The sequence below is a fragment of the Pholis gunnellus genome (assembly GCF_910591455.1).
Source record: "Pholis gunnellus genome assembly, chromosome: 9".
NCBI lineage: Eukaryota > Metazoa > Chordata > Actinopteri > Perciformes > Pholidae > Pholis > Pholis gunnellus.
In genome coordinates this window covers 12,198,549-12,221,354 of record NC_136535.1, presented here as the reverse complement: position 1 = coordinate 12,221,354, position 22,806 = coordinate 12,198,549, and the positions used below count along the sequence as shown (strand labels likewise).

Genomic DNA, 22,806 nt, shown 5'->3' with positions numbered 1-22,806 from the left:
CTGTGTAGTCCTTGGAAAGAACCCTGATCATAGTAAATGGACTGCACTTATGTAGGGCTTTTTTTTCTGGAGCACTTACACTAATGGCAGCTATGGCTTGCATACAAGGTGCTAGTTCTTTTTTAGTTATTTTTTGTAGCTACACTCTTCCGTTTATATCTGTAAATTGTTTTTGGTTTGTTTGCAAAATGTTGAATCAAAAGGAAGACCAACAGTAGTGTCAGTGAGGTAAACAGTGTGAGAGAACATATCTCTTCTTTATGTCTCATTAGTCATACTGTATATTATATTATTCAAAAGCAGCTCATTTTTATTCAATTTTCTGAATTCTCATATCATGTGTGAGGCTTTTCGTATCATATCTCTGTTCAACATTATCCAGCCACCAGAATCTGTGTGTTCTTGTGATTGCCTTCTTCGTGTCTGCTGGGAGAATATATTGTTCCTGTATATGTTTTGTGTTTTTACAGCACAACACTCAGTCTTGCATAATCTAACTCTTTCAACGCTGCTCGTCACATCATCCAAAAATGTTTCCCTTTCCTAACACACCTAGAGGATGCGAGTGTGATATGTATTTTTCTTGATGATTATTATATTGTTGAATGAACATTCATAGTATAAGATATGCAATAAGTTGCAGTACACAAGGGAAGAATATTCCACAAGCTCGCCTGTGAGATCATCCTCTTTTTCTTTTTCTCAGTCAAGACAAATGTGTGAGGTTTAAAATAACCCGACGCTCTAAAGTGCTGACGTCGGCCATTGTTTCTAAATAATCGCACTGCAAAGTAGCATCGACAGCTCCGCACAGCCATCATCGCTTTCTCAGTGTCATCATCGTCGTCACCATCATCTCGGCTGCTGACGACGATGATGGAGAGCGTGCATGCTGACAGTCGCTCTGCATCCTCGCCAGTCCAGATCAGTGCGGTCCTGCTGTTTAGCATCCACTCTCTGATTTATCAAGCAGCTGTCGATTCACACCCAACTCCTCCCTCCACAATCTGGCCTCCGGTGCCCGGCCTCCGGCCTCCTTACTGTGGACAAACACAGCTCTCTTGGGGGTATGATCTCCGTTTCATCCCCCCCTCCTCCTCTCAGCACAGACCAGACCGGCTCCTCTGTGCCGTTGCTTCTTCTTCCTCCACCTTATTGTCTCCAAGTCAAGCTGCGAGAGCCCAACATGATGGAGAGTGACTTTTGGACGGTCTGGCGCCTGCTCTCCTTTGTCCGTCTTGAATGGGACTGAAAATTGGGCAACAGAAGAGGATTCCAGATGTCTGTTGCAAGGCACGACACAAAGAGGGGCCCCACAATGGCTTCAATCTCGGCTTCGGTGGAAGTGTGTAGCTTATTAAGGGCCACAAAGGCTTAACAGGCATAAAATAGAGGCATCTCACAAGTGGAGTCTCAGAGGTGTTGGATGGGAATGGGCTATTTTTCAACTTCAACTATATACCTCAGAGAAGTCCTCAGTAGAGACTCTGGTATCACTTAATGTGCCTCTGCCTGTTTTGATGTATGAAGAGTCGGGCTCCGCAATTGTTTTACAGAGCTCCACTTCTCTATTCCTTTACATGTTTCAAAATAGCATCTTAACTCTCCTTTGTTTCGTCAATTTCTTTCCTCTTAAAAGTAGATTTGTAACGTGAGACTGTGTGAGCTTAAATTTAACATTTGACCAACTTTTGTCTCTGAATCGCAAGTGAACTGGGTTTCAATAACTGATCAATAAAATCTTCACAATTGAGTGAGTTTAGTTTAGTTTGACATTTTGGGAAAGAGCTCCAAACAGAGGTTGTTTAAGGTTACTCGGCGAAACAACTGAAGCTATCGTTGTTCTTGGGTGGACAGTCTCTGCATTCTTCTGACAGTTGGATGAGAAAATTGAATATCTCCCCCTGTGAGGCCGGTGTCTGGAGACAGTTAGCTTAGCTTAGCATGTAGCCTGGAAACAGCTAGCCTGGCTTCATCCAGTGGTTAAATATCTTTCCACCGGCCTTAAAAGTTCACAAATTTAAACATCATTTGTTTAATTTGTAGGAAAACCGAAGTGTGAAAATCACAATGGTGGTGTTGGGGTTATGTACCGGGCTTTAGCTTGGCCTGGTGCAGCGACCCCTGGAGTCTCTCGGCAAAAAGCAAAGACGCATGTTCCCTAAAACTATTCCTTAAAGCATACGCATTTGTAAAGCATTGTGAACAATCATGAAAACATTTGCAGCTCAAGCCAGCTCAATTATTTATTTGTTGTTCTTTCTGTCTTTTTATGTGTGTGGCTGACTCTTAGGATTTAACAGTATTCAAGCTTTCGGTAGGTTAGTGTTTGTGTGTTTGTGTGTGTGTTTGTGTGTGTGTGTGTGTGTGTGTGTGTTGACAGAACAGGGAGGGGAGGTACAGATGGTGGGATGTGGCAGTCTGTCTGACTGCGGTGAAGAATGTGAGATTCAGCTGTTGGCCTCTCGCCCCCCCGGCTCTGACCTTATGTGTCTCTGAACACCGTCTGGCTCCATCTCATTATGACAAACTCCATATTGCTTCTCTCTCACAGCACCAGTCTTAACAATTACTAGACAAAAAACAACTCCCAAACACTTTAAAAAGAGACTCCCATAACTCCCATACGTCAGCTTCTAATTGAGCTCCTGCTACCTCTCTTTACATGGTCGAGGGTCTTAGCTGTTGACCTGCTAACATACCTTGTCGGCAATTTCATTAGTCACATGAGCGGGGCTTTTGTTTCCCAGTGGTGCGTGTGCATATGTGTGTGAGTAAGTGCAAAGGACCTTCAGATAGCCAGGAGGGCCGGGGAGTTTATTTATAGGCCGAGAGTCACAGCAGCGTAGAGCCAACAGCACCAAGTCATTTACATCCAATGCACAAGAGTGCGAAGGTAAGCAGCTACTATCGCTGCAACATTTGGCTTGAAGGCTTCGCTTTTTTTTAATGCTTTTCTGGAGCCTTGCCAGCAGAGGGAGCACACAGTGCCCCTCTTTAGTCAGGCTCTTAAATGGCGGTGTCACATTGTCTAAGAGTTGTTTGTACAGATCTGTGCAGAGAGCTGGAAGAGCCCTGAGGAGCCCCGAGTCCTGCTGCATCTGATAAACCAATATAATGAGCCTGTATGAGGCTTCTTACAGTACAGCACGCTGGGTGATAAATATTACAGTTCCCCTCAACTCTTTTGATTTTTTTTTTTTTCTTTTCCAAATGTAGATTTATGCTCCGAAGACAGTTTCCACTAGAGAAGGAAAGTTGTTTCAGAAGTGCCGTTCTGCTGGTTTATTGTGCTCAATATTTGTTGAGAATAGATCAAAATCAAAACTTTAACTCAGTAATGCTTTCACTTTTTGACTTTCTACTTCTAAATTATGAATTTCTACCTCATCATTTTAACTTTTATCTCATGTGAATGTTTTAGTTTATAGTTTTTACTTTGTAAGTGAAATTCTCATAATCTTATACTACATTTCTGACTTCCTTTTTCATAATTTTGACTTTTTATCTCTAGAATTAGTAAGTCCAAATCTGATTTCTTATTTTATAACTCTGATATACATAATTAAGATTTACAATGACCATTTTTTGATCTTGACAGCTTTTTTTTTTTTTGCAGAAATGGGCTTCTATAAGTTTGGTATTGTCAAGATGCAGTAAGCAAAAGCAGGAAGATCAAACACAGTAAATCACAATTGACTTATGTATGCATGCATATTCACAACTTTAAATGACTGAATTAATCATCAACCCTCTCTCACGTCTGTCAAGTCAGGATGATCTGTCAACGTACTGCTATGATACGTGTCTTTGTTATTTACACAATGATAATGTATGTATTTTCAGACGGCTGCGTTTGCTGTTGATAGTTCTATGTGTTGTTTCAGGAGAAAATGCATTTCATGGGAATTAAAATATTACTTGTTTTGTGGGATTGTGAAACACAGATTGGTTGAGACGAGGTCCACTTTAAACGACATCATCCAGAAATGAAGAGGAAAAAAAGGCCTCTCGGTTTCCACATCTTCAGCCACTGATTGCTCAGTACAAATAGATCCCTCATGTAATTGCCACTTGTTCTCGAGAGCCCATTTATCTATTCTGCAGCATTACGTCACAAGTCTGGCCTCTGCCTAATGTTTGTGTGAGGACATTATTGGAATTGGATTGCATTGAAACATTCCTCATGTTTTGTACTTGCATGTAACATGTGCTGGTTTCATTTGTGGACATCTGCAATGACCTTATGCTTATGAAAGGAGTATTGAAAAGAATAGATGACAGAGGAGGAAAAAAGGATCATTTTTAGAATGATCCTTTTTCAGAGCAGCGACTGATTGCAGTCGAGGCTCATGGGAGTCCTCTGCTGGTCTGATGTCATAACTGCACATCTTTCCTGGGACGTATCAGAGCTGCATGGGTCAGCAGAAGTGTCAGCACTGATACAGGTTTTAAATTGAGTTTTAGCCTGGAGGTTGGCCACCTTGCTCACACCAGATGTCAAATGTCTGCTCCATAAAAATGTATTTAACAGTATCTAATGGAGACATTCAGGAGATAAACACTATTTAGACAAATCCAAGTGCATGGAAACAATGTACATACAGAAAATATGAAACCAACAATTAGCTTAATTACCGAATCAATCCATAGGTTTGGGCCATACAAATTCAGAAACTAGAAATAGTACCCACCTCAAATTGTTCAATAGCCCAAACTGTCATATTCAAATGACTTGATTTGTGCAGCCATGAAAAGATAAAGATTTGGATTTGAATATTTCACTTGGTGCAATCATCACACAGATCCAAAAGAGGATTTCTCCCAAACGCAAAGCTTCTTCAGAAGTTACAGAAGCAGGTAAACTGGATTAAGCAGTTAATATCTTAAAAGACAAAGGAAATAGCAAATATTCACATTGTGTGTACAGTTTCTCTGTCTCTGGACAAATCAATTCAACCCTGCCTGGTTCACTGGCTGGTTTAGAATGATACTATGTGGGTATTATTTGAAAACATTTAATATCTTTGCCAAAATTATGCCTGAATTTCAGTATCAATACTAAAACGGTATTGCTGCTATGATTAATCACTTAATTGTCTTTAACAGAAATGAGCATCAGTTTTGAGGCATAAATGTTTGTATTGTACTTGTTTTAATTCACCACAACTGACATATATTTTCTTTTTTTACTTTTATCAATGGGTTAGAGTCAGCTCTACGGAACCATTATAGATGATAGAGTCACAAGTTGGTGATTATTCCCACATGCATCTCTCCACTATCAATCGATAGCAGCACAATGACACCAGCCGACAAAGGACTTGATACACAGAGAGGTTTAATAAAAATGTCTTCAACCGAAGGCAGTGTCCGACACACAGGTCCAAAACAAAGACAAGGTCAAAAGATACTGAACAATGGTCAAATAAACACTGGGACATAAACAAGTACCTTACAGCTGATAAGCACACAAAAACAGATCGAACAAACTGGCACAGACAAAGTGGAGTGCATCGACGAAATACACAATGAAAGGAGGGCGATAACGAGGGACAGGCGACAGCAGGGTTAACGAGGGACAGGTGACAACAATCAGAGCGGGGCATAAACTCACACACACACAAGGGCCATTTGGGCCTCTTTAAAGGTGTTGGTGGAGCAACATCTGTGTTGCAGCACTGTATCTTATGCAGAATTATATCAACAGCAAAACATCTTTTTGTCCACATGCATCCTATTTCTTTTTTCATTATCTCTCTCAGCTTGTAGGCACCTTCTTCTGAATGAAATGCAGGATGAGAGGGCCAGTCACAGCACCTCATTCTGGCTGTTGTTATTGAAAATAGAAGAGTCTCGTCTGAGCTGGACAATGATATTGACGAGGCTCAGCTGTGATTTGTCATATCTTCAACATCTTCCCATGCTTGTTTTGTTGTCGCTAAATCCTGATCCAGCTGCAGAAGAAAAAAACATTTTGCTCTCACAGACACCGTGGTTCAGTTTCAGGATGGCGTGTCTCAGATGAAAATAAAACTCCTCACATAACAGTTGGTTTGTTTGAGGCTCTTTCTCGTGCTGAGCTACTAAAACAGTTGTAATTCGCAGCATCAACGTAGAGAGCATAAAACAGATGCAATGCTGGCGTGAAGCAAATTGGCAATTAAGAATTGAATCAGAATCACTCTGAAGAGAAACGGGACGAGGATGGTGCAGAGCTGCAGCTGATGGTCTTGCTGAGTCACGTTACACAGCAGCCTGCAAGGATTGATGTTTACTTCTGACGAAAAATAATTGTCCAAAATGCAGATTCAAACTCATGGAAGAGCAGTTCATTAATTGTGTCATCGGTGTTTTTGTGCTGCACAAGCAGAATTGCATTATCTCCTCCTGGAAAACAAACCCCAACAAAACAAACGAGCCAAGGTCATCTTCATATTCCTTGTGCTGCATATTCCAAATCTAATCTCCTTTTTGTAATGAAGGTAAAGAGCGATAAATGACAGGAGGCCCCTTCACACAGAGGGCTCACATCACCAAACACGTGGCACACATCCAGCCTCACGCACACAAGTAGCATCTGAGATTATTTACTGCTGCGAGTCTTGCTGCTGCACAATATGAGCGTGTCAGTGTGATTCCTACATTTTTAATGGAAACGCAGGAAGGAAGCAGTCAACGTCCAGAGCAAACTAATAGCTCCGATTTCACAGTGAGGCCTCGTGTCACCCATAAACTTTGATATTTCGAGAGAGAACATTTCGGTTTAAACGATATGCAGGTACTTCACTGGGTACAGAAATGATTCATGCTTTTATTTCTTTGGCATTTTGAAATCTCTAATTTACTTCTGTTTTATTCTGCTTACATGCCACTGGTGGTTTTTTACGTGCTTAGGCGTCCAAGATGCCCCATGCAGGGGGAAATAAAAGCTTCAGGCCCGGCTGCTGTATTCACCAAGAGACATGATTTAAGAGGTCACTGAAGTAACTACGTTTGCTCAGATTTCGTATAGGTGGATTTTGATGTCATTCATCTAAATGTCAACCTTCATAATGGCTCACATCCTTCCAAAAAAACATTATCTAATCATTATCATTATTATAACCTTCATTCTTGCAGCGTGGTGAGGGTTTGTCAGAAAACACTTATCAATGTAAACCAGCTTCTCTAGCAGCAAACCTAAACTATATTCGGATGCTGTTTCACAAGAATGTGTACAAGATGTGTTACCAAATTTGGTAAAGGAATCCAAAATAAGGCGTGAAAGACATAAAAATGTACTGTAAATTAGATTTTGCATCGATTCAGAACGAACTACCGTCACCATATTTGCTCTGTCGCCTTTTTGAGATCCTGTGTTAATTTAGAGCATAAGATTTTCTAGAAACATTAATTAGACTCTGAAACGCCTAATTGTCCCCTTGAATTTCACATCAAGTAGCTTAGAAGACACATTTCTCACTCTCTGTATTTGAGTATCACAAACATGTTTGTGCTTGTTTCTGCACTTTATTGAAGCTGCTTAGTGGATGCTCACTGTGCACAAAGTAAAATGTTCAAAGCCAAGACAGCACTTTGCTTACACTGTTAAATCAGATGAGAACACTGTAGCCGTGTTATTCCTCATTTTATACATTTTCCCCAAAATGCAGCCTGATATATTTGGTATTTTCAGCCATGACAAAACTATGACATTCCCATCAGCCTCAGCTGTGCTTCGTGTTCCGTGCTAATTAGCAAATATTAGCATGCTTAGCTAAGATGGGGGGACATGGTAAACCTTACACCTGCTCAACCAAAGTACGTTAGCATTGCAATGATGTTAGCAGTTAGCTTCAAGCCCCACTTTGCCAAAGGACAGCCTCACAGAGCAAGGTCAGTCCAGTTTAATTTCTTGACAGCAATTTCCTCCTGAGCACCATCATTTTCTATAACGGTGGACCTGAATACTGGGGTCACACACTATGAATACTTGGTGTCACTTCCCATTTCAAACTGAAGTCCTCCTGCAAAACTGATGGTTTTCTGTAGGCACAAACACTCTTGGGGCTGGATGACACAGACATAGTGTGTGAGAGACATGGTTGGTTTGGGGATTTGATCGGCAAGGATAAAAATAGAGAACTGCGGCAGCAATATCCTTTAAAAAGCAGCAGAACTAAAGTGTCAATGCCTGATAACATGACTTTTCCCTTAAATAAAAAATCCAACCACCTCAGCATTTGATAACATACTTAATTTTTTTCCCCTTTACATTAAGATCCTCTTTTTTTCTCTTTATCTATTTCTCATTCTAATCAGTGGTACCCTCTGTAAACATGGTGGCTGTTAATTAACAATAACGGCACATGTTTGATTCCCTGCTGTGGCCTTTTCTAAGAGGACATTGCGAGTTCTCGTGCTCTCACATGGATTTCCTCTGGGTGTTTCCTCCCTCTGTCCAAAGCCACGCAGGTCAAGAGAGAAGACCAAAGCTGCCAACCGGTACACAAGCACGAGTGTGAATGAGTGTCTGTCATTCTGAATTAGCCCTGCGAGGGACTGCTGACCTGTTCGCAGTGTTTTTACCTGCAGCACACCAACCCCTAAAAATAGAAATAGAAAAGCGGGTAGAGAACCAGTGCTTCAGGTGTCGACCACTAGATGGCACAAAAGAATACAAAAAAATAAAAATCTGATCTCTTTGCACTTTGTATAAATAACAGTAATCCATCATGTTGATGTCTTCACACGCTGTAAAATACAGTGGAGCAAAGTGCGACGAGTAGAAAATGATCTCCACAAAGAAGTCCAGTCATAGAGGTAGTAGACTGTCAAGGCTACGCTCCTCTTCCTCCAGCTGGCAGCAAGATAACAGCATCTCCATGAACTTTAACAATGAATGTATTCAGGAAGACTGCGGGGAGTGTTTTTCCTCATATAGATAGCTGCTGAAAGTGACACAAATCACAGAGATACTGAAGAAGTCCACCACACAGACATTTCTTATCGCCTTTGTGCAGTAAATCATGTGCGCCCTTGCATGAAAGGGCAGGTGGGGAAGTAGTCTGTAGCATTTTTTGCTGAATTAATTTGGTAAAATATACCTGACCTGCTGGAAATGTAGCTTATTGAATGGGGAACAGGGTCGGAGAGGCTTCAACATATGCAAGCTGTGCAGTTTCCAATCGCTGCCTCTTTCACACTTAAGCAATCAATTATTCACGGCTAGCAGTGACATCGAATTTGTAATGTACAAGATTTACACATTTTTCACACACACATATAGATGTAAAAGTCACATTTTGATACACACAGGGGCCCTACAGCTACTGTTTATGTTTTAGTTTTATTACTACACACAAAAACTACTCCGAAATAGAAAAAGTGACAAGGGTGAGTCTATTGCACTTCCATTACGAAGGCTGTAGAGATCAGAAGAAAACATTCAGAGTGTTTGTTTTGCACCATTTCCTCAGAGCTTGACTTTATCACTGTGAAGCTGAGTAACTGGAGGCACTTGGACCTGACAGAAAAGAGAGTACAGGTCTTTATTTTCAATATTATTTCCATGCATACCACTGCAGTCTAACACCACAGACCTGCATTGTAGGAGTTTTACATTGTAATTTCCCAAGGGACTGTATCTAACTTGATTGCAATATCAACACTGTTACTTTGTTTTCTCCATTTTCCTGCCCTAGTACCCAGTAATAACATTTAACTGCAATCCATAATTAATATAGGTAATCAGCAATTAAAAATAAATACAGCACAGTGTAATTTCCTCTTAAACAAAGTTGATATCCCTTTAATCCCATAGGTCTTTCTCACAGTAAGGCACCCAGTTATTATTATCCTTATTTGAAAACAATATATGAGAGCGACATGAATAAATCAGGATTATAATAGTCAGTCAGACAGTAACTATTATAAATTAGATTAGGTAAAAACAAAAGAACTAACAATACATCTTCATGTTTGAATGAGGTCGTCGCCACTTCATGGTGCTTAACTGTGAACTTCAGTGCATGCAAAGGTGCAGGTAGTGCTCTCAGAAAACATGTGAAGCTTTAATATCATGTCAAAAAATCCATTATATTGCATTAAAAATACAACACATCGACCCACCTACATTAATATTTCACCCGATGACCCATTTATTTTGAGCCGAGCCGGGACCTGAGACTAGCATTACAATGTCAAATCCCACGGCAGCTCCTGTTCTCTTGTTTAAGTGGCTGCACAGTGTGTTCCTGTGAGACTTCACTACCTGTGACTCCTGCTCCTGCTCCGAATTACACTTTGTAATATATCAGGTACTGCATGATAATGGAGTTGACATTACATTTATATGGAACTAAGTGTATGTTAGAGTTGTTCTGGCTGAGTTTTTCATTATTTTGATGTTTTGCAGATGAAATAGGATGCAATATGTGCCCGTAAAATAGTCAAATTAAAGCCACCATCAACACAGAATCGCTTCACCTTGATGCTGACTTCAAAGTCACAGAGATGGATTGAAGTTTAACAGTTTTCTAGCAGAGAGAGTCCCCTATCAATTTAAGAATTTAATCAGTACCACCAGACTCTTCCGTTCCCCTCTGCTCGACAGAGCGTTTTAGTGTCTTTCATGTCATTGTTTTGGTTTTATGGCCCACAACTTTACTGTTTTGGTTCTGTCTCACCACTCTCATCAACGGTCCAGAAGCAGCACAGTTTTGGAAGAAAAAAAAAAAATCTAAAAATTCACTGTACACTACCTGCTCAGCGCCAAACAACGGGCAAACAAATTTAGAGACAGAGCTGGAGAACAACAGTTAAAGAGCCACATAATTCATTCAGGAGTTGGTGGAGACCAAAACGGAGCTAAAAGGAGAGTGAATACTGGACTTCACCAGGAGACCAGAAACACTCTCTGCATCTGCTGGCAAGTGTTTGCTAACAATTTTGCCATATCATCTTAAAAGATGATGACACGTTGGTGCTGTTTTTACGGATTGTTTTAGCTGCTTCCAAGTGGACAGAAAAATCACATAAAGCAGGTTTAATGGTTTATATATAAGTCTCTCTATAAGAGCAACAGAGCACACTTCTATCATTTTTCTTTTCATCTGTCCTGTGCGGGGATGTGTGAGACTATCACAGGGCAAACACATAAACAAACAACATCTCACACACGATGAGGGATTTGGACTCGGACTGAAGAAGCACCTGCAGACATGAAAAACCTCCAGCGACGGTGAAGTTGTTTTAGGTGCCTTTTCACATTGTAAAGCTAACTTTAAATCTGCAAACACATTGTTGAGAGAGGAAACACAACAATGTAACCTGCTACCTATTATTTCTTTTTTTTGTGGTGATTTGGTGCCCCTTTGCACCAGTGTATTTTCTTTAAGTAATACCAAAGTAGGCCTACTGTCAGCTCCAGAACAATATAATACAAGTACAATTTACAATATCCACTCTTTACAGCACCCACATGTATGAGTGTTTAGCACACTGTGGTGGCCCGTTCTTTGTTCTTCTTCCTATATACTGGGCCACGTTAGGCTCCGTTTCTGACTCACACATTACTGATTACAAAAGGTGAGAGAAAACAGGACAGCAACCAACAAAAGTATGATTGTCCTCATGTCATCAAAACAAGTCTTTTCTTCCAGTATTTTCTTAAGGAAATGAAAAAGAGTGAGTTTTGTACTCACATCATTCACTGTATAAAAAGACAAGACCAATCACAGAAACAATGCAAACTTGAATGAATTGAATGAACATGTTTGTCAGTAATAATTGTGTAAAATAGTGAAGAAAGAAAAAGATAAATCTGTAATAGTACTATAGTACAGATTTTTGTTGGCAGAACCACTCCCACAGTCAATAAATAACATGCTGTCATTTTTAGGACTCTGCCTGTTAATCGCGTTAAGTTCACCTGCTTATTAGGGGACATTTATTTGTGCAGTCGAGGTTTTCGTTGCCAGGGGGCGTCACAGAGCAGCTCACGCGGGTCGATAAGCCCCTACAGTTCACAGCAGCACGAGAGAGGGAGCGACACGCACTCAAGCTGCAGAAAGTGAAGCAAGTCGTTGACTAAACATAGACGAGGACGGAAAAAGACAACCTGAATGCTCCCAGAGGTTTGTGGAGTGAAGGCGAGTAGAGCTGCCGGCGCGCGCTGCGATGTCAGCCGCTGTCTGTCTGCGTGATAGGGAGAGGAGAGGAAGCTTCACGTGCACACGTTGCCGCCGCGCCGGTTTAACTGCGGACAGTTAATTGCACACCCGAAAGACAATTAAGACCGCGGTTAGAGGAGCGAAGAGGTGTGTTCGGTGTCAACTTTTAAAGGAGCTCCCGTGTGCGCTGGAGCAGCCGGTGGATGTTGCGCCATGGAGATAAAGACAAGACTTCGAGCCACGCTGATGTTAATATGGATTTTTCAAGGTAAGCTAATTAGGCCGCGTGCTGCAGGTGCTGCTGCAGGTGGCAGCCCGCGAGCCCGCGAGCGTATAGCCGGAGTTCGGTGGCCGTCTGTTGGTATCATGGAAAGTGGGTTTCGAACCATATTTACACGAGAAAAGTCAAGAAAAGCAACACAATTTCTCATTTAACCAACTTAGTCAATTTAAGAACAAGCTGGTGTGCGTTTTAAGGGTTAATTTCGATTAATTAAGTCAATTATGTAAGACACACTACAATAAGTGGCCTACTACATGTACTGTAGCTACATGACCTTTAACAGTGTATTCAAACGCATTGCTCAGATTCATATTATTAGCAGTAGGAGCAGATTAGTCTGTCGATGTGTCAATCTGAAAAGCCCCTCCTTCGCCTCCTCTTCATCCTTTCTTCATCCAGCAAAATTTTGAATTTAAATGCAGGAACAAGCACGCTGACAATTCATGAAATATGTAACTTTTTATTGCCGTGGCTGCTGCTACTGCTCTTGGATCTTACCGGTCTCCTTTTAAGCACACAGCAGAGTACTCTTCTTAAGAGGGCATAATGTTGTTGCATGGTTGAATGCCCTGACATATATTTCAAGGACGTGTTGTTAGCTTTTTCTCTCTTTTTTTTGATGGTTATTGCCCCTTGTGAGGTTGGAAATAACATAAAATATACCTGAAAGAGTTGGGATGCCCTTTAAAATAATTCTGGACAATCCCAGCAGTCACATTTTGGGTCACGTAGGTCATGCGGGTTCAAAGCATCGTGTATTGACTTTGAATTCTTTGATAAACTGATAACACATTGAATTACTCATTAATAATGCCACAAATTTACACCAAATGTTAAAGAAAATAGACAAACCAAATGTTCTGGAAGCGTTTCGTCAACGCTTTTTGAACGTCTGTTTGGAGTGGAAGCATTTCAGTTCGGAGCCAAAACTAAGAGCCAGCTGGAAGCTATTACTTTACATAATCACAGACAAACACAAACAATATTGACGAGATGTGTTAAATACTCTAAATTTCTCTCTTTCTTATCAACTCGTTCTGCATCATTCAGAACTCAAAGATTTGCATTGAAGCTCTTCTGAATTGGCCAATCCTGCTTCTGTAAACCGTGCTGCTGCATCTTTTCCGACCCGATGCTGGCTTCCCTCTAGTGTGGAAATTAGAGATTGTTACAGCTGGCGTCTTTTATGTCAGGATTTGTTTGGTTCAAACTCAGGTTTCACTGAGGAGCAGCATTGGAAAATACAGAGAGGGGACATTATGTCCATCTATAACTCACTTTTCAGTGCTGAAAATACTGAGAAAGTTGTGTATGATTTCCTTTAACAATGCAGAAGACACCTGATTTACTCTCTGCATTGTTCTAATGGGCTTCTGTATGGAAACCACTGTGGTGTGACATCACATCAGCCGTCCTTTGATGCGGTGCAACTGCTAAATGGAATGAAACAAATGAATGAACTCATTTTTTTTTTTTGCGGCTTCACTTGCTTCCTGTTCTGAAGATCGAATGGATTTTTTAACATTTGCATGATTTCTTTTCACATTTCTGACAACAGCTAAGCCTGTTGGAAAAAAACAAAAACAAAACAATCCTGCCTGTCAGAATCGTCATAATTAGCAAACCAAGAGACTTGCAGCACAAAACCGTAAACGCACGACCGACTTCACATGAGCAACGTAGACCCAGCTGTAATTGATGGAACAGAGCAGCTCACTGGCTTTCCACGACAAGACCCGTAGCTAAATGGCTACTGAACGCTAAAATAAATCCGTTAAATACTCGGCTGCCTGCAGGATTGTTTCACTTCTGAGATGGATGCTTAACATTTTATAACTGACTGTTGTTATAAGTCACATTCTAGTTGTACCACACAAACACATTACTGCTGCCGATTAGATAGCCCAAATGTGCCTGAGGACAGTGACAAGGTGATTTGGCTCCGAGCAGTCTGAATGTGGAATTAGTTCATGCCAAACCCCCCCCTCCACACACACACACAAACACACACACATATACACACACACACACACACACACACACACACACACACACTCTTGTAAAAATGCCTTTCTCTTTTGGCCGGGTTGTTAAAATGCTGTCATGTCCTCTGCTGATTGTGTTCAGTGACGGCTGGTTTGTAATGAGACGGTGGCCACTAGGCTCTGGTGTAAGCTGATGTTTGCGAGCCAGCTAGATCCCTGGTTTTTTTTGACAGAATAACTCACAGAGCTTAGGGTAATTCTGATTACAGCGTGATTAGCTAAACAAGAAATTGTTCGGCCGTCATCCAGCGTTGGAACAAACAGCGTTCCCGGCAGAGGGCTGCATGAGAATGAACTATTAGTGCAAAGCTTCCCTTTGGCCGGCAATCAAGAGTCTCAGACATGTAGAGATGAGGAAGATATCTGGAGGAGCACATGTTCGAGTGTTTGTTCTTCTAGATACCAACGTTTGTGTGTAATAGCAGGTCAATAGTCGTTTTTTGAAGGAGCTTTAGTAAACTAGAAAAGTAACTGTAGTTTTACTGCTTGATAAATAAATGTTTTTTTCACGTGACTTGGGTGAGATAGAGTTTGCTCGGTCGTCATAGAAATGTTTTTGTTATTTATGTAATCCAGGTATGGAATGTCGCTAAATTTAATATTAATGAGGATTTACAAAGGTGGTCAAAAAAAGGTCTAGTCAGTAAAGAGGTGACAGGAAAAGATGGGAGAGAGACGGAGTGAATGGCCCTCAGCACGTGTTGGCGATTCATTGCTCTTCAAATAGGCTGGTGGTACTTTTTACTTTTAAAAGACACATCTACAGCTTTACTTTGAAGGAGCGCGTTGATTGTAGGAGCGAAACATTTACTGGGGAAAAGCCTACTCCAGTTTAAAAACACCACACAGAGAAAAGTAATGCATATGTGAGTCACGACGGGGGGGCCAGCGATTTGTATCAGGGTAGCCGTGGAACCCCCCCCCCCCCCCCCCCCCCCGGTGGTGCCACTGAATGACACCAGTGTTCATTTTCACACCTGGTAGTGGAAAAGGTGCTGTTTATTTCTTCACACGAACACTTTGGTGATCTCGTTTCCTCGTCACCGGAACAATCTGCCGCTGAGAAAACATCCCGACGACGCTGTACATCGTGTGAGTCACTTTATTTATCTTCTCTGACTCAAACTGGTAAATTGCCACCAGTTTCCGGAGCGGTTACATTTGTTAGACTTTACTCGGTGTGTGGGAGCCTAATTGATCCGGTCCACTGTGTGTGTGTGTGTGCGTGTGTGTGTGTCACAAACGCACCGAGAGACCCCTGCAGAGGGCACAGAGGCAGAAAGAGCCGGTGCAGCCCATTAAGGCTTCTCTTATGTAAAACCAGGTCAAATTAATTGGCTCATGCTCGCCACACTCGCTGCAAAATTATTTGTTCCTACACACAACAGCTGCTGCACGTTGAACTTTATTCACCCAGTGACAGCTACAATAGTGGAGGTTGACAGGTGTTTATTGGAGCTTTGCGTGCCGGCTCATTGAGCTAACGTGTCTTTGAGGCAGGTGATTAAAACAATCTGAATGTGCGGAGTTAACTTTGATGGATGTGCGACCATGTTGACACTGATATTTACAGTCAGTTGTATAAACTCCTGAGGTTTATTAGAGGGACAAGATTTCCCATTGTCCTGCATTTCCCATCACAATTACAGTAAAAATTAATTAATGTTCCTATTACGTTTGTATCAGCAGGTTGTGTTTTCTTTGCTGTTATGAAGGTAAAATAATTTTGCACATTTTAGCTGATGCAAATTAAATGAACCGTCCATGTTTCGCCCACATCAGACGCACCGAGTCATCAGCATTTTTCTTGCTGAATGGCTTGCTTTGATGTTTGCCGATGTGCTGCATTAGTCATTTGCTACACACACACACACAGTCCAATAATACTCTCTCCAGAAGACGAGGCATCATTTGTGAAAAATCTTTGTAAAAAAGTTCTTTAACAGAGCAGGAGAGTTATCAATTCTGCCAATTAGCCAGTCTCCAGCATGATATCAAGGCAAGGCAAAGTTTATTTGTATAGCACATTTCAACAACAAGACAATTCAAAGTGCTTCACATAAAACCATTAAAAGCATCAAAACATAAGGCAAAAGAAAAGGAGATTTAAAAACAATTAAGAACATTGATTGAAACATTAAGAACAGTCATTAAAACACTAAAAAGCTGTGTAAAATACAGTAGTAGCAAAATGCAGAAATGTATTAATATCCTTGAATCTGGTTCAATTAAAGGCAGCAGCAAACAGAAAAGTCTTCAATATTGATTTAAAGGAGCTGAGGGTCTCAAGATAAGGCTAGTGAGTTTACAGACAACCATTCACACCCACGGGCAATTAAGAGTGTCCATTGACCTAACCTGCATCTGTTTGTGGGAGGACAGGAAACCCACGCTGGCACCAGGAGAACGTGCAAAACTCCACTTGTTGTCTGTAGCAGCAGTAATATCTCATCTGCAGGAGAAATGGATTAGAGGAAGAAAAGATGGCCGTCTCTTGTCGAATACATCGAGAAATGTGACAGGAAGTGAAAATAAATTGTTTAAACACCAGCACATACGGACATCTTTAAATACTGAGTATGAAAACAGTCAAGTTGATTTAGACATGCGTACATCCAGCAGCAGCAGCAGTAGCTACCAAGGGAAACCCACGTAGCGCCTGCTGAGTACTGAAATGATGTTTTAACTGTTGATTTCATGCTGAGTTAATGTTTCATGTATGCTTATCATATGGTTGGTTTGTCTCCAGTGAGGCGTTTTACATTAACACTCAGATGTTAACGTTTTATTTTCAGCAGTCCAGACTGTTTCTCTGATTGTGATGTCGGCATCTTTAGATACTCCTTCAGTGTTTAAGGGGCAATATATCGTCACAGACACGCAAGAGATGGATCCTCTCAGCAGGAATCATTAGTAAACCTAGAGCTGCAAAACTTACTTCAATTGCGATTTGTATGACTATCAAGCACACTTTGTATTGACTTTATATTCTGTTCATTTAGTTGATTAAATCCACCTTAAAGCCTACCTGCAGGTTGCGGTATAATTAACCTTAAACATACAAGCTGCTGGTGCTGCAGCCTGACGGGTAAGCGTCTCCTCTTGTCACCTCTCCACCCACGCTCCATCTTCATGTGGCTAATGATGTGGCCGCCGGTGTCCAGTCCGGTTTGTCTATCAGGACACTTTTTAAAAATCTTCCCACTCACCCAGTTAGACCGTCATTTTGCTCTTTAGTCTCACAGTGTCTGAATCACAAGCGTTGCGTAAAAAAGGAAAAAGCCTCCAAAGGAAGTGTGTTTGCGTCTGCTAGCCATAGGTTGATGTCCCCGTTGATCCGAGCCCATAAATGATGCAGCGGAGGAGTCATTTACACCCCAGGCGTGGGCGCGGGTCTAGATGATTTAGACGAGGTGCACCCTGGGAAAATGGCACCCACTAATGAGGTACGGCCCCTCTTTAAATGAGACCGTTGCTCTGGGTAGAAACCTGTGTGAACTTCAGAGACCAGGCATACAAACACAAAGCAAGGCCGCTAACTACCGTCTCCAGCGGCATTTGATTGGCCAAGGGACATTTATCCTGCGGTTTGAGACAAAGACGTCTTATTAATGCTGGTGAAAGCAGTGTTACACTGCTGGAATTCATTTTCAGACGACTCATCACAATTAATCAGTTCTTTTAACTGAAAAGAAGCGTTGATTGTTATTGCGAGAGGTTGCCACACTCTGGCAGAGGCTCTTTTCCTTTTTAAAGCAATATGACTTGTTAAAAAAAACCCGTTTCATCAGCATTTTAAAATGTTTGCTTTTATCCAAAGAGGAAGATAGATTTTCAGGGGTACAATGCGTGAAAACTGCTGGTCTGTATAGAAAAAAACTCCCTTTTATTCTTTTGACTTTGTAGTGCAGGTAGGAACTGGTGGCAGCAGATGAGTTTCCCTCTCAGACGCTGGAGGATTAGAGTCCCGTTCGGCTATTACAGTGAAGCAAAAGGGGATGTCACAGGGTTGGATGGGTTTTCTGCCATGCTGTATTCCTGATAGGTTAGTTTTAAAATGCTAGGTGATAGCCCTGTGAAGCTGGTGGGGTTTGTGAAAGGACAGAATTGGAGCGCAGAGATGAGAGATTAATATTCGTAGAGGAGTGAGAAGCATCCTCGGTCCTTTCTCTTCTCTTGTTGCTCGACCGTCTCGCCAGATGGAGGGGGGAGGAGGAGAAGGAGGGGGGGGGGGGGGGGGTTGTGGCCAGATTAATGGTGTCATCTGGTTTGAGGTGTAACCTGGCCTCACAGGCTTCAGGCGTGGTCGGTTGAGGCTAAAGAAGGTCCCTCGGGTCAATCCTGCGGTGGCGAGGCAACACACCCTCCTCACAGATTAAAAGTGTGTCTCTGGAATGTTTCTCCCTCTCATTCACTCTTCAAGGAAAGCTTGCCCTTTGATTTACTTTTATGAAACAGTTTTCCTTATGCCCTTAAAATTAGAAGATTCCCTCCCTCCTTCCTTCCTTCCTTCCTTCCTTCCTTCCTTCCTTCCTTCCAGGCATCCTAAAGGCGCTTTGAATAAACTGTATATAATCTCAAAATCATATCACATTGTTCTCCATGGCAGTGTCGGTTGGTTCACTGCTTTGGTTTGGACTGAAATGTGTCAACAATTATTGAATATAATTTTGTTTAGACATTCATGTTCCCCAGTGAAATATCTGAATATCTATTGGATGGATTGCCCTGAAATTTGCTGAAGACATTCAGGGTCCCTAGTAGATCGATTTTAATGACCCTCGGACTTTATCTTTGGCACCAAAATGACGTGGTCCTCAGGGGATGAATTGCTAGCATTGTCATTATGAGCATGCCTGACTGTAGACACAATGTTTTTCTGTTTGCTTTTTGTCCTATGTTTCAGTCATTTCTGTAGATGCCACAGTAACTTAATTTAGTGATAATATAATGAATTCTTGCTAGCAACCAGTAGAATGAGCTGTGAAAGTTAACATTAGAAAGCTAGCATTCTAGCATTGTGGCTAGGGGTGGAACGGTGAACAAAAGTCACGGTTTGGTGTCGAGGTGTGAATCTCTGGCACCTCACGATTTGATTCCGATTCAGAGGGCTACGATGCGATTATAAAACGATTATCGAGTCTTCTTGATGCATCAAATATATCCATGATTTATTTTCTCACTGGGACTATGTTATTTTGAAAACACTGCATATTTGCAATTAAAAAACAAATGAATTAACCTCCATTATCTTTTATTAATTCAATATCAATAGCAAATAGAAGAGATGTGTCAAAGGAGGGTAATGTTTCCAAGCATTGCAAAGAGAACTAACAGGAAAATAAACAACACCGGGCCTGTAGCAGCATCCTCGTAGTAAAAACACATCATTTACTATGTTCTGAGCTGCCCTCATTTACAAATAAATAATACAGACTTCTCTTCAAACAAACCCCTTTGTTATAGGCAATGAGCATTCAGCTCTCATACAGAAATAATGCTTTCTGGAACATGTGGTAAAACTATACATACAGGGATAACGTGCGCGGTTACAGTGACATTATATTCTGGTTCACGTACAGCGTGTTACTTCTATCCGACCCGCTTTCCTCTGTGACTCCATGACGTTAGCTTTAACTTGAGATGAACGTTGTGTGTGTATGATTCTCAATGACTGATCATTGGCAAAAAAAAAAGTGTGAATCTACTTTGTGATTGGCTTCGCCCTCTCCGAGTTGGGCGGAGGAAGAAGCGAAACTCGTTCAATACTCAAGCTCACTAAAACTCCGCTGGTATTTAGCCTGGTGTAGAAAATAAACAAGAAGCACGCGTATTACATCTGTTGCGTTCAGGGGCAGCGGTAAGGAACGGACAGCCCGGTGTCACAGAATTGTTACAGGCGATCATAACGTTGAGAATTGAGTTTGAAATTTCCAATTATTGAGTTTTCTGCATCGAGTCATAATCGGAGAGAGAATCACGATGCATCTAAGCATCAATCCCCACCCCCCCACCCCCCTACTTTGGTGTACATTGGATTTGGGGTCACGGTTCGATTTGTTTTCGGTACAGCAGGAAAAAACTAAAATAATAGCTAACTTACACATTTAGAAGATGCCGTTGCACATTAAGTGTTTGAAGTGTATCAGTAGAACGGCACACAGTTTGACACAAAGTGTTATCCATTGAGCTTGACTTATCAGGCTAAGCCGACTGGCATGCCACAGCTGATAACAACTGGTGCGCTGCCAAAACGGTCAACTTAGTTGACATTTGCATCACTGTCATTCATGTTTTCATACATTTTGAGCAACATTTCAAGATTTCTTTCTGCTTTTTTTTTAAGCCCAGTCACAGAGCAGGGGGGGTGACACGGTAAAGAGGGAGAACTTGATTGGTTCTCCTTTCTTCATTCTGAGCACTGATTGTTTCTTTAGAACAGGTAGAACCTTTATAGAACCAAGCTACAGAGTGACTTTGGAGATAGAACATTTCCTTATTTCATTTTAGGGCCATTAATGCATAAAAGTCCAAACAAACCTACACGAAACGTTAATAAGCCGTTAAAGATGAATGTGGCATAAAGACTTAATGTGCTGCTGGACATCATGTGTTCACCGTGTGTGTACAGCCTCCATCAAACCCTCAGGCGGTGGCTTTTGTGCTTTCTCTAAATCCCCTCGCTTCCTTTTTTTTTCAGCCCTCAAGTGTTTATTGCAGCTGTAACATCAATTTACTCTGCGGCTCATATTTTCACTCTATTTGGCCCCTCTGGTGGTGAGGCGATTGCCATTAGAATTAATACCTTTGGGGATGTTGACGCTCAAAATAGAAAGAACCTACCGAGCGGAACACGAGGCCGACCTGCGTTTTATAAACTCGGTGATGTGTCAAACGCTGGAATAATTGGCTCTTTGGGATGACTGAGAAGAGTAAGGACAGAGGTGAAACAGGTGGCTCCTGCTTCTAAGCCGCTCCAGATGTCATTAGTGTGACATGGGAGGCTTCTCCTCACCATCATTCCTAATGTTAAACGACTGGAGTCCTGTCCATGTGAGAACCATATTAGTTTGGTTTCTACCCTCAAGTAAAGGATACGTTTACTTCTTCTTGATTTAGTGATCAACAGAACTATATTATACAACACACACAGAGGCTGCTGCATTTAATAAAAAACAGGTTTTTGCATTTTGCATCAAACAGTGTTTTCTACATGGAACTGTAGTTTACAGATTATGTGGGAGTTCAGTGAGATGTAGTCAGTTATTTATCCTGCGACTGTTATTCATGTCGTCACTAACACACTTTCTTAGCCTGGGGTGTCCTTGATTCACGCTTTTCCCAAAATACATGTGCAGCAGTCGTCCTACTTCCTGCAGCAAGAATTGTTTGAGAGAGATGTTTTTGTTGGAGGATTTTTTTTAACAACTTCATCAGTTGGTCACTTACTTGACTCACATACACATGCACATTACGCACCAGTACAACCAGTGCATTTCTAACACGGTCTTTAATGTTATCCATGTGGTCTTCATGACTGATTTTATAGGACTTTATTTGAGGACTATTTTATTTCCTAATGACATTTTTGTTTTGTTTGACATTCAAGCTTTATTCAATATCAATGTAAAAGCTATTCCATTAAACATAGCTCAGAAGTGGTTTAGTAACCGTTAGCATACAACAGACCGAACATAAACACGTCGTGATGTTTTCACAAACGCAGCTCCATTTAAACTCCATTACAATCTTTGGCACCAAGTACATATAAACGTCTGACTAAATCATTTTAGAGTGTGTTAACAGACAATTTGCTTACACAGTCAATGGGTGGCAAAGCTGTTTGAATCATCAGTTTTATAAACAACCCTGAAATAGTCACACGTGTGCTGAAAACAGCCTTTTTTTAAAATAATGTCATATTTAGCAATTCTGAAATTAAATTAACCAAAAGAATGAACTGCTTTGTGAAGCACTTTCCTGTATCTGTGTCAGCCATGTGTCAGCAGGCAGTCATGCATTACGTTACATATATTAGGGTCTATGGAGCGAGTCTGGCCTCATAGAGGTTTTTTTTCAGGAGTAGAATTTGCTCATTTCTATTTCCAGCGGAGATTGGTTGGTCCTCTAAATTGCTCTGGCGAACACAGCTGCTTCTAAGAAACCTGCTCACACCTGATAAGCCCAGTAACCATGGCACCTCTTTACCGGCAGAGCTCAGACTTCAAATGGGCTTCATTTCAGGAGGAAGTCCTAAACTTTCTCCGGTATCAAGTCTGCCGAGAGAGAAATACGGAATCGTCTCAGAAACCTGTGAGGAGGC

At 41.4% G+C, this 22,806-nt stretch overlaps 1 protein-coding gene across 1 annotated transcript in view; it reads left to right on the top strand.

Annotated features, from left to right (window-relative positions):
* Positions 1-12,368: 12,368 nt before the first annotated feature.
* The window catches only part of esamb (endothelial cell adhesion molecule b), a gene marked incomplete at both ends in the record, with an annotated part of 33,564 nt that continues 23,126 nt past the window's right edge, over positions 12,369-22,806 (top strand). Inside the window, one exon of the mRNA XM_079165857.1 lies at positions 12,369-12,423. Within this exon, the coding sequence (XP_079021983.1) occupies positions 12,369-12,423 (55 nt within the window). The remainder of the gene's footprint in view (positions 12,424-22,806) is intronic.